The sequence below is a fragment of the Saccopteryx leptura genome, chromosome 4 (genome assembly GCF_036850995.1).
Source record: "Saccopteryx leptura isolate mSacLep1 chromosome 4, mSacLep1_pri_phased_curated, whole genome shotgun sequence".
Classification (NCBI taxonomy): domain Eukaryota; kingdom Metazoa; phylum Chordata; class Mammalia; order Chiroptera; family Emballonuridae; genus Saccopteryx; species Saccopteryx leptura.
In genome coordinates this window covers 136,079,543-136,092,886 of record NC_089506.1, presented here as the reverse complement: position 1 = coordinate 136,092,886, position 13,344 = coordinate 136,079,543, and the positions used below count along the sequence as shown (strand labels likewise).

Here is a 13,344-nt window from a genome sequence, read left to right as displayed (position 1 = left end):
ACCAGGTATCATGCTTTTAATACACCAAACACAATCATAGGTGTTTTATATTATTTTATTTCATCCTCCAATAAGCCTATAAGGGAAAAGATATTATCACTTTACAGATAAACAGATTAAGGCTGAGTGGATCATTGAGAGAATCACTGGCCCAAGATCATACATGTCAAAAGAGGATCAGAGGAAATGGGGCGCTGGCAACAAGGATTCAAACTAATATCTTTCTATGTCCAGAGCTACAAAGAAAACTATGTTTTCCTTAATAATACAGAACACAGATTTTCTGGGACCCAAGGGGAGACCTTCCTCGTGAAGCATTCTGTTACAGTTGACCATTCAGATTTGTTCCCAGTGACTTTCTTCTCTGAGATCCCTTACTAGTACTGTTGCTGCCACCACTGTGCTTGATCCAGAGGTTAAGGGAAATAGTCTTTTAACCAATGACTCAAAGTGTGGATAGAAACCATCCTACTATCCCATAGCACATAGAATCAAAATGTTCAAATAAGATTTCCTGAAAGTAAAAGAAATAAACAATGAGAATAGCATATAACCATGTAATTTACTTGTAAACTGTGGCTTACTCTCTAAAGTTAACAGACTTTTTCTCATTGAATATTTCCTTGTTATCTCAGCACCTACTACACAGAAAGCCACAGCACATGAGTTAACATGAGTGTAAATTTGTACTGCTTGGTTCTGAACCACCAGGTATTTTGTAGGGTGCAGGATATCGCTGGGGTACAGGGAAACAGGTACAAATGATAGGAAGTGAGGGCAGGAAACAGGCTGGGCTGATCTGCAAATAACCTCATAGAGCCATGTTGAAAGACCAGTCTTCATTTGATAAGCAGTATGGATCATCACGGCTTTCAAGTGCCTTAAAGAATACAGAGTTTTAGAAGCATAGTTCTGGAAGTCATTATGGAGAATAGATTGGGAGGGGGTGAGGCTGAGTCAGAGAGTCCAACTAAGACAGTAAAAATAGTCTCAGTAAATGACAAGTATTAGTGATATGAATAAAAACACTATTTCAAAAGCTATTTCATAGATAAAATCAATAGATTTTGTGGTAACACACTGGATATGGCAACTGAAAGAAAAGGAAGAGACATCAAAGCTCCTAGGGGTTTAAGCATAGACTGTTGTGTGGAGCTCATACCACAGAACTGAGGAAGGCCGTATAAAGAATAGTTATGAGACTATATTCAGTTACTTTTATTATGTTGAGCATGAAGTGGTATTCAGGTGGAAACAATTCATGCAGAGCTCAACCCAGGAGTATCTAGGAGCCTAGGAGACCTATAATGACAAAATAGAAAAGATTTGGGATTCCTAAAATAAATAGTTATTGAACTAATAGTAGCAGACAAAAATTATCCATAATTGTGCATTTATTGAAAGAATAAGACATAATCAAATGTCAAAATAAGCTGGAGATGTTTTCTCTGAACCTGTGCACCCTGATTAATTACTGTCACCCCATTAAAATTAATTTAAAAAAAGAAAGATAATGAAAATAAAAATACATGTTAACCATATTTTTAAATAAATAAAAAGTATTATGTAAAAAAAGAAAGAATAAGAATGATTTTTCTTAGAATATTCAAAGAATGTTATGGGTAGAACATTAGGGAAACCATCAAAGAGATAGCAAAATAAAAGGAGCAGCAAAGGAAATAGAAAAAGAGTATCGAGAAAACTTTGAAGTGGTGTCATAAAAGTGGTTAAGTAACAAAATATATCAGCATGGTAATGTTTAATTTAGTCTTTTGGCCCTTGATGGAAACTCAAGTAAGCTATTGAAATATGCATGTTAAAACAATAAATAAAATATTATTATCATTTAAATGCACATTCTAGAAATTGACAGAAATCAATGGAATTATATAATTATCCATACATATTCTGAGTTTACCTTAATTTTCACTTATTTTTGTATAATTGTATTAGTGCATTTCTGTGTTGGATGTATTACTTTGTGAACAGAAGTTTGCATTTAACTTTCTCATATTGAGTTCACCTGGGGGTTTTTTTTTTCAGACTTTCTGTAATTGTTCTAGGTCTGACAGTTTCAAGCGTGTTGAATAAGTCTTTTCTTTAAAAGTTTTGATTTGTGAAATGTTTTATTTTTAAAAGTTCACTGTTGTACAGATATCAGGAAATTAATAAAGATATATTAAATATCATTGTAACTATACCTTACTCATTTAACATGCTACAATGATCTTACATATTCACATAGTTTTTTAAAAGACACAAACAAAAGTAATTGTTACAATAGAAGCAAAAGTACAAGAGTGGACCCTTCAGAGAATGAATTGCACAGGCCTTATCCAGTCAGGAGTTCTATAGGGAAATCATTAACCTGCTCTCCTTTCTTCCCCCCCTCTTTGGTTTTGTTTTTTTGTTTTGTGGTAGTCTGACCCTTGGTTATCATTACAGAGCTATGGAGGTGCAATGAGACCCCCTCTGAACGCTTTAGGTGGCCCTGCGATACCTGGAATGAACATGTAAGCAAAATGCTGTGTTATCCTGTTTAGTAAAGTGCTTTATTTTTTGTCTTCGAAAGTCACACTAATTTGTAAAGTAATGTAAGCTGCTCAATCTCTGGGTAATATAAAATGGACTAAACATGAGCTGTGGTGTTTGCTTTATTTTCAGAACATATTCTCTTTATTCGTCCCTTTCAGCCTTTAATTTTTGTTTTCATTTTCAGATTTGCCAACTTTTAGCCTGTTTCTTTTTGAGTTTTATATTTTATTTAATTATCATAAAAATGAGGTTTTTATAAATAAGTGCATAGTCTCTATATCATCTCCACAAAAGTATGAAGAGTTGCTGCCATCAGCAGCATGCCTTAACTCTGTAGAAGTGAACAATTGAATATCGGTCACTTCATTCTAATAGGCACCTAGTCATTCCTAAGAGTGACGTCTTTAACTCTTATGTATGTGTCTTTTTTTTTATTTGTTGGGCTCACTCTCAACACAGAAAGAATTCTCTCTGGTAGTATCTTCTATATTAAAGAACTTCCATGGTGTAGGATGAATTTCTTTTAGAAAATTCAAGAAGCACTTAGATAAAAGAGTAAACAGTTTGGATTTTTTTTTTTCCTGAAAAGTCCTTTCAAGCTCAAAGACAGCAGGTTGTTCTTATTAACCAATATAATGCAGTTTGTTAAGGAATTTTTATTTTCTAACTTGCCTTCAAAGTTCCATGCCAGGTGCTTCTTAGTGACTGATTAATTCACTAGAGGATCAATTCTGTGACATGGCTTAAAGAAATGATGAAAATGCTTAATATAAGATATTGGGTAGTCTCCTCCAATCTATCTTCCATCTGTCCACATTTTAGTCAATTATATATGAAATTAAACAACTCTGCCATCATGTAATGGCATTGAAGATATACTCTGAGATAAGCTCTTTTGATGTACAAAATTTTCATGGAAAGCAATTTTGCCTAAAATAGAAAATAGGTTAATAGATGGGTATAAGCCAGACTGAACACTGACAGAACAAGGGAAAAAAGTAGGTCAAATTTTTCTATCACATCTTTTCACTTTTAAAGTAAAAATGGATAGATAGGAAGTCTAACTTTCCTTAAATTCCTCAGAGGCTTAGCCTTTATTAATGGTTGCTACAAAAAGGAATGAGTGATATTTTGTGCTGGTATCAAAATGGAAGCTCTTACCAATAGGATTTAAATATGTATATAATTTACCTACCTGAAATTCTGACTTTAAAATGCAATAGCTTTTAGGAAATATAATTTTGAATATATAATATATATTTACTTCACTATAATTTAACACACATGCATAATCATGAGACCCAAATAGCTGCTTAAATTGTCTAGTTCCTTTATTACACGCATTTAACTAAATATATGGTTACATGTAATTCCCTAGACTATGGATACTAAAAATATGGCTGGAGATTTTAATATAATTATTTTGTTTATTTAAATTTGGATTTCTCATTTAAATATTAGATACTTTAAAATATTTTTATTATATAATATTTTACTACTTTTATAATTTCTAATGTTTAAAGAACCTTTAAGTCTTATAGATTCAGATTTCCATTATTTGTTACTATCGACTTTTATTTGGTGTCCTGTATTATTTTCAGTTTTCTGTAAATTAGGATTCCTTCCAGAACAATGGAAATGTAAATATATTGCTCTAACAGGGAAAGTTCTAATGTATTGAAGATCAAAAAAAGAGAATAACTTTTGTATTGATATTGGCTCCAACAAAGTAAAAGTGTATTTAAAGAGACATTTTAAAAAAACATTGTATTTCCATTGTACTCAATAGGATAAACTTTACTGAAATTTGTTCTATAATTTATTATCTTAGAAACAAAGTAAATCTTACTGTGTTATGGCAAATAAGTATTTCTGATTGGTATTTGTGGATTTCTTCACATCATTCTTTTATATGTTGGGTTACTTAAAATTAAAGAAAATGGCATTATAATAGTCTTAGCTTAAGCTATGTTTTTTAGTCTAACACATTTGAGCATTGGGTCAGGAGGACCTGCCAGAGAACCATTCTCTGGTTGAGTTTCCTTTTCCTTGTCACTTTTTCTTGTTTGCCATGAAAGTTTAATGACAATGAAAAATAGTGACCAAACCCTGGTCACTAAAGTAATTAAATACTGTTTTTTAACTAGCACCTCTATACCTTTATTGAAGAATAAACCACTAGGAACAGAATTTTAATAATTTTATTGTTAAAAAATATTGGTTGCCTCTAAAATATATTTTGATATAATTTTTACATTTTATGCTATAAACTCATAATAAATTATACATAGTATTATCTAAAAATTAAATATATAATTTTAATATTTTTATAACTAATATATATTTAGAAGTAAAATTTTAATGTCTATTTCAGTATTTAAAGAATTTACAAACCACAGCCACAATATAAATTTTTCCAAATGCATTATAGTTTGTTTTTAAAGGAAACTATGTCTAAATTAACTATATTTTTACAAATTTCCAAAAAATTTAGGATTCAGCATTAAAGCACTTCTAATTCAATGTTGTATACCTTGGTATTTTATAGAAACTAATGACAAAGTATTTCAAAGGATGTAGAACTTCTTGTTCTGGATTATATAGCTCATAGAATTATAAAGCTTGGGTGGTTATGACCTGGGACTAAAATGACGGTAAATTACAAAAGAAAAGATTTTTCTCCAATGGTTGTTTTGATTTCATCATGTCCATTTACCCTTACCAAAAATACAGACTTCTTTAAAATTCCATTTCTCTCTCTCTCTCTCTCTCTCTCTTTTATTTTTTATTATTTGTAGAGAGAGAGGAAGGCAGAGAAACAGAGAGAAAGAAAGAGAGATTTGTTGATCCACTTTATTCATGCCATCACTGGTTGATTTTCTTATGTGCCCTGAGCAAGAATCTAACCCACAACCTCAGCATGTCAGGCCAATGCTCGCAGCCAATTGAGCTGTCTGGCCAGGGCCTTTGTCTTCATCTTTAAATGAGGCTAACCTTTATTCCACTTCAAACTATGCTTACCTAGAAAATTTCATTTGAACTAATGCCTATGTTATAGTTTGTAGATTATTTTCTTGATGATATTGATGGCCCTCAAAAGCAGTAGGAATTACTGAGCTTAGGAGTTGTTCTAATAGAATGACTCACTACTATAACCTCCACTTTATTTAGTGCTTTTATGAAACTTTAAATGTTTGCAAACACAATGGTAAAGTTGGGGAACTTTAGCTTATCTATATGAATACTTAGCCAATTATATTAAATACATAGTGTGCTGAGATTAGATTAGTATTTGTCAAATAATTAAAATGCATAAAATATTTTATGTTACTTATGATGAATTTAACATTTAATTTAATGTCCTTTATTGTTATTTATTTAAGTAAAATGTTTAACATTTAGCATGTTATGTATCATTAAACAAATTTTAAAATAGCAAAATATATTATTTTTAATATACCTTATTATTATTTAAACATAATTATATACAATTTTTTTACTATTCTGTGCACATAGTATGTTTTTGTTGTTTTAAGATAAATATTTCTCAATTTTATTTAACATCAAACAAATTATATGGATTAACATCAAACAAATCAAATATTTTACCTGATCAACATATATTCTATGTTTTACTCAGTTTCTGTCCATTAGGACATTGAATCTTATATGTTAAATCATCTTTCTGAAGTATACTAGTAATTATATAAAGTCATCAATGTTATTATCACCATAATTGTCTTAGAAAAGTAGCCGTTCCCAGTGGCGGTGCCGGAGCCCTCACCTCTCCCTGTGTACAGTCCTGTGCCACATCCACTCTGGAGTCTGTCCCCTTCTCTTCCTCACGCAGAGTGGGGCGCAGTTGTACTTGGTGCCGTGACAGAGGCCAAAGACAGAATTTTTATGCCCTTTCCTGTTTACATCCTCGAGAAATCCCAAAGTAAAAACCAGGGACAAGGGACCTTTCTGACTTACTAAAGAATTAATTTTGTTTAAAAAGTTTGATATCCTTTTAAGCTCTGGAATATAAATCATTATCCTTCACCCTAAAATTAAGTAATATATTGACATACGTTGGCATAGGTTATCTCCTATTTATTTCTAAGAGTTACTCTGATCACTGTGTTCTACTGCAGTTATTACAACAAATATGATTTCCTTGTTTATAGCAACTAAATTGTCAACAGCACTGAAAGATAGATTGATATATAAATGTATAATGTAATGTGTGAAATTCTTGATTTTTTTTGAAAAGAGGGCAAATTTATACATTTTATGTACATTTATTTGTACCTTAAAAAAGCAGTCATTTTTATGTTAGATATTTTACAAATAATATTGTTTTCATTTTGAATGAGATACAAGGAGAACTTATATTGATGTCAAAGATTATAGTTTATAGTATTTATTTTATAATTAGTACTTTTTACTCTAATAATGTGTTTTTATAATGTTTAGGAATATGTGTATATTTACTGTTATAGGTGATTACAGCTTTTAGTGGTTATTACAATAACTGAACTTCAAATATTGAAGTAAAACTGGGCTTATTAAAAGTAGTTTGATTTGGAAAGAAAAGTGCTTTGTGAAATGATAAATGATAATTTTTTGATTTAAGAATTAAAAAGCTGTGAAATAAGTATAAAAAGAGTAATTTCATTGTTGATCTAGAACTTCATGGTAACTGCATTATAAATGTTAATATTTTATGATTTCTTATTGCTTATTGTGAAACATTCAAAGCATAAGTTAAAATTTTATTTATCATATTGTCTTGCAGGGGTCCAGGTGGTGGTAGACCTTGGCCAAACCCAACAAATGCCAATTCAGTGAGTATATGAGGTTTAAAATTTTCTTTGTACTTTTTAACATTCAACAACAACAAAAGTTTATTGATTTTTGAAAGCGCTACAATTGGTTATATTAACCTTTTTTAAAAAGTAATCATTTACAAATATATATTAATTGCATTTCATAATTATAATTTTAAATATTCATAATTGTATTTTTTCACTTCGAAGTCTAATATAAACATACATTGTGGATTAACAGACCTTCAAAAATATAGAAAGTGTGATTTAAGTATACTACGGTAACCTGTATCATAAAATGATTTATTATAAAGTGATTTGATCTTCTAAAATAACTATATAATCACTAAGTTGTCAGATCAGGTCAATCTCAGTCAGGATTATTATGATTATGTTTTCCATGCTGTCCTACCTCGGGCTGCCTCTCGCTGCCTCAGGAAGCAAGTGTACATTTGCCTTGGGGTTGTGGCCTAACCTGCCATCCTTACAACTCTGTGTATGAACCTGACACTGGGATTTTCCTTACATGTTTTGTGGCAGTAGTTAGACTGCATAAATGTTTTTCACTCTTAATAATGTCACATAAATTATGCACAGGTTGACAATTAAGCTTACAATCTTAAAATTAATATAATTTTAATGATCCTGGAGATGTTTTTTATTCTTGACTTTGAAATCTTGTGTTCTTCAGTGTGTGAGAGAGGTCTGCTGTGTACATAGGTATAGTGTGTGCACAGAATCAAGGGAGTCAATAGAAGGCTCAGTACAGCTTGTGAAGTCTATGAACATCTGTCCAGACTGATGTCTTTTTGGTACTATACACTGAGATTCCTTCATGGTTAGCAGTGACCTTCATGCTAAATAAGCATGAAACTGATCAGTGCTTAAGGTTAATTTAAACTTCAAGAAAATTTAAAGTGTGGTGTATATTGTATAGGAAGAATCATCCTAAATCCATTGCTATTCTAAAGCAGAAATTACTTTCCTCTCAATGAATGAATTGCCATATTTTTAGAGAGAAAAATCAATTTATATCACCTGCCTCCCTCTTAGTATGAACAGTGATGATATTTGCTAATTAAATAAAATTATTTAAGGTGAAGCAAATGATGATGTTGCTTTCATTTGACTCTTCAGTGTACCATTTAATCTCAACAAATCTAAGGTCCTGTTTTGTCAGATTATATTATAATGCAAATATCTTTACTCCTCCATCTTATATTAACTTATCTATATGCTTTTCAAGAATTCACATATCTATTTGTTTCTTCCTGCATGCCTTTCAAATTCATTTAAGATTTCACTTTAAAATGGCATCTGCCTAGCAGCTCAAAATACAGTTACTTTCTATTAAAGTATCAATAAAGATACAGGATAAAAAAAACAATTTTGGTAACTGAAAACTCTGACAATCTTCCTATTGCCAGAGTCTGGAAAAAAATTATATTATTTGCATGTCTGCTGAGACTGGATTAAACTGCACAGCCAGTGGCCCACCTTAACTCTGTAAGTCTTCCCACTGAGAAGAAGCAGAAATCCCTTCTCCCCTCCCTCAGTGTCAGCTTGGCCAGCCACCCCTCTCCGCCCAGCCCATCGCAAGCAGCCAGAGTGTAGCTCACACCCAGCACTGCCCACATCCCACAGTACCTCCAGTGACTCCCATATGTGAAGACTGTTATCCTCCAAAAGCAACTGAGAAAAATGGGAGGGTTTGATATTTAGGATGGTGCATTGTACCTAATGGGTATACTTTAAGACTATTCGATCAGCGATGAGGAGAAAGGTCTACATTCTGATCATTTTTATTTTGGGTACTCCATGTCTTCAGGGTTTCTTAAAGCAATGCAGATAGGAGAATGTCCTGTACCAGGGAAGCAGCTGTTATTTTAGACCGTGAGAAACACTAGCAATCACAGTAGGAGCTGTGCACATCAAACCACTGTCCAATGGGCAGTCTAAAACACATGTTTGACCAGCACACATGTGAGCAATTAATGGAGTTGATCCCTTCTGTTAATATATGCCACAGGTGGGTACAGCTGCCCTCATTCAAAACCTGTGAGCAGGGAAAGAAGTGGGGGAAGGCCTACAGCCTTCCCCTCAGAAGAGCAGGGTCATCATCCGGAGCAAAGAAAGGAAAGCATTCTTCTAAAAGAGATTTACTGTGAGAACAACAGAAAATCATAGAAGACCGATGACTTTCTAGCAAAAACATAGAGTTTACATGAAACCAAGCAGAAGATTATTGAAGAAGAATTTTTTTCTCTAAATACCATTGATTATATTGTAGTGACAACTCATTTGTATTATTCTGAATTACAAATTTCTTAGCTGTCTTGTCCATTTTTACAAACATTTTCCATTTTATATTAATAGTGTAAGTCTCTAGCTCAGTGGTTCTCAAACTAATTGAAGTCGGGTGCATTTAAAAATCCTACAAATGATTGTACATGCACTAGATACAAATTTCTGAGAAATATGTTATAATAATTAAGTCAAATATTAAAGAAAAAAATACAAAGACCAAGTGGGCTTTTATGGTAATTAAACAAAATAAATATGACAAAATTAAATTTATTCTAACATTAAAAAACTTTTTTATGTTACATTTTTTGAGTTGTGCTTTTTAGAATTTGTAAAAAAGAGAGGTTAAAAAATTTAAAACGACAAAAAGTTATTTTTTTATATATATATTAGATACGTTCTTAATAAGATTTAGTAAATTTGGCAGGTCCCAGCATGAATATGTTAAGTTTTTTCATTCTTGTGTTTATGAGAAACATGAGCCTGATATGTCCTAGAGATTTCTTCAGTGTTTGAGCATATATTTGAAAGGCAAACACTCATTTTCTTATCAATACATTGAAGAATTCCTCTCTTTTTACTCTTAATTGTGTTGAGGGTAGAAAATCCTAATTCACATAAATAGGATGTTGAAAATTGTAGTAAAATGTTCAAAGCTTTTTTAGATATTGCCACATACTCTTCTTTTATAGAAATCCAAAAGGCTTCAAGAGACAATTCCTTATGTTTAATCATCAATCCAAAACCCCCACCATACATATCATCTTAACTTTACACCAAACAAAGGAGGGAAGAAACTTGCCTCCAGTCTTTCCGGGGAACATGGGGGGCAGTGTAAACAATCCAGCACCACAGCTTACCAGCCTTTTGCAACCTAATCAGGCAAGTGAGTGGGGGGTTGGGCAGACTGTCAGCTTACAGCCAATTCCCCACACCTCTGTCCCCCAAAAATCTAAACTCCAAAAACCCTGTTGGTTTTTTGGTCCTCAACAGACACATATTTCTCTGGAATCCCATAGGGCTCACCTGGAAATCTTCTAGGGCGCACCAGTGTTCCCTGGTGCACACTCTGAGAACCACTGCTGTAGCTCCTCAGGGCAACATATCAAAGTGATTGTTTTGTTTTGTTGTTTGCTGTTTTCTTCTTTTAAAAGTAACTTCAGATTTATAGAAAAGTTACAGGAGGAGTACAAAGAGATCCCATATGCCTTTCATCCAGATTCCCAAGTGTTAAAGATTTGCCACATTTGCTTCATGATCTTCTTTCTGCATATACATATTGTCCTGAACTGTTTGACTTGTATTTAAATTGTAGACATGATGACCCTTTATCCCAAGCTCTTCAGTGTGTGTTTATTGAAAACAAAAACATTATCTTTCCTTACCACAGTGTAAGAATTAAAGTAAGAAAATGAACATAGATGTTATACTATTTTCTGATCTGCAGTTCTTACTCAGATCTCACCAATTTTTCTCAGCAATGTCCTTTGTAAGAAAAGAAAGACCCAGCTCACCTGTCGCATTCGCCTCGCATGTCCCTTTGTCTGCTTTAGTCTGGAGCAGTTCCTCAACTGTTCTTTGTCTGCTTTAGTCTGGAGCAGTTCCTCAACTGTTCTTTGTCTGCTTTAGTCTGGAGCAGTTCCTCAACTGTTCTTTGTCTGCTTTAGTCTGGAGCAGTTCCTCAACTGTTCTTTGTCTGCTTTAGTCTGGAGCAGTTCCTCAACTGTTCTTTGTCTCCTTTAGTCTGGAGCAGTTCCTCAACTGTTCTTTGTCTCCTTTAGTCTGGAGCAGTTCCTCAACTGTTCTTTGTCTGCTTTAGTCTGGAGCAGTTCCTCAACTGTTCTTTGTCTCTCTTAACCTTGCAATTTTTTTGAACACTAGCCAGTTATTTTACAGAATGTCTCATAATTTAATTTTATCTGATGTTTCCTTTTGATTCAATTCAGGTTATGCGTATCTAGTAGAAATACTGCAGAAGTAATTTTTTGTTTTTGTCAGTGCATGATTTCAGGAGGCATAGGGTGGTGATTTGTCCCATTATATGTAATATCTACGTGATCACTTAGTTCAGGCGATACTTCTCAGACATCTCTACTGTAAAAGTATTTTTTTTTTTGTAATTATTAACTTGTGGAGGGATGCTTTCAAACCACAGTAAGTACCCTGTCCTCCTCATACTTTCATCAGCTTCTTTTGGCATCCATTGATGATTCTCCCCTGAATCATTGTTTTTACTGTGTTGGTTGCCAAATGGCTATTTGCTAATTCTGTCTTTCCTTTACCATTTATTCATTCACTTCTTTATCTTTTAAAAAAATTATATTGACTATATTTGAGTGACATTAGTTAATAAAATTATGTAGGTTTCATGTGTACAATTCTGTAGTACCTCATCTGCACATTGTGTTGTGTGTTTACCACCCCTTCTCTATTCATTCATGTATATCAGATGTACTTGTGGATTCTTATTTTTGTCAGGTTTTTGATGCTAAAATTATTGCATATTTCATCAGTAGGTACCTCTTGAAGCTGGATCACTTGTCTATTCCACATGTCCCCATTATCCTTGAAGCATCTTATATTTTCCTAGCTTTAGCCCTAGAGACAATTTCTTTAAAAGAAATCCTGGTTCCTTTTATTGGAGAGTGGTATTTAGAACTATCAGAGTAATACAGCTTCTAGACCTTCTCAACCAACAGAACTAGGATATACTAGATGTATGTATGTATAAATGCACGCCCACACACATCTCTATCTTTCTGTATCTATCGATAGATATTAAAGCCATGATTGCACACCGATGCTTCATTTTCAACCCAACACACAAAGTTCATTCTAGACTTTCTGCTTTCTATTTTGAAATCACTTCTCTGAAAGTAAGAAATCTGTCTGCAATTATTCACAATATATTTATTTATTTGTTTAATCTTTATATATGCAGAGTTTTGTCTTATAAAAGTGTTTTGATCAAAAATGTTTGGGCACCTTTTTACATGGCAGTAGGAGAAAGATTTTTAAGAAAAAATTTATGTTTTTAATTTGAAATAAATATATGCTTTTTACTTCTAACTTTCTTTCATCTGAGGATTCCAGTATTATCCTCATTCTTATTTGGAAGTTTACTTACAACTCCACCAACTATTTTTCCTTTTTTGTATTTTTCACAAGGCACTGTGTGCACTTGAATTTAGCTATATATAGCATTCTAACATTAAGTAGCAAGCACTTTTATTAAAAATATTGTAATAATCTTTGTCTGAAGTCACTTTTAATTAGAAGGTGCAGAAAAGTAACCAAACTAGGTTAAATATTAATGGATCATGTATTTGAAAAGTTCAGATATAAATTTGCTTTTGGGCACATTTGGTTCTAAGGGTTCAAACAATGTCAGGACCAGTCTCTCTTCATCACGCACCTCCTTCCCCTTGTCATGGCAAGAGGCTGCGTGGAACTCCCAGTTTATATCCTCTGAGCTCCCAGTTGAGCACAACTATCAGTTCAGCAGAGGTAGTGGGAATAACTACCTGAACTGGGTTTGCTTAGCCTGATCCTATGCTCCTTTATGAACCAGTTATGACCAGAGGGTGCAATGATGTATTGGCCAGACCAAGGTCACACACCCATTTCCTGAGCCCCATCCAAACCATATGGAAAAATAAGGGAGGTATAGTTCACCAAAAAATGTTCAGGGAGG

General features: G+C 33.0%; 1 protein-coding gene across 12 annotated transcripts in view; it reads left to right on the top strand.

Annotated features, from left to right (window-relative positions):
• SSBP2 (single stranded DNA binding protein 2) overlaps positions 1 to 13,344 on the top strand; it is a 406,179-nt gene that overhangs the window by 358,767 nt on the left and 34,068 nt on the right. For 9 of the 12 annotated variants that reach the window (XR_010751123.1, XM_066381777.1, XM_066381775.1 and 6 more), the window contains 2 exons: positions 2,422 to 2,513; positions 7,316 to 7,364. Coding sequence is in view for 11 of the 12 variants with exons in the window: in XM_066381777.1 (XP_066237874.1) it covers positions 2,422 to 2,513; positions 7,316 to 7,364 (141 nt within the window). In the remaining variant the exon portion in view is untranslated. The remainder of the gene's footprint in view (positions 1 to 2,421; positions 2,514 to 7,315; positions 7,365 to 13,344) is intronic. The other 3 variants (XM_066381779.1, XM_066381776.1, XM_066381771.1) reach the window with 1 other exon arrangement.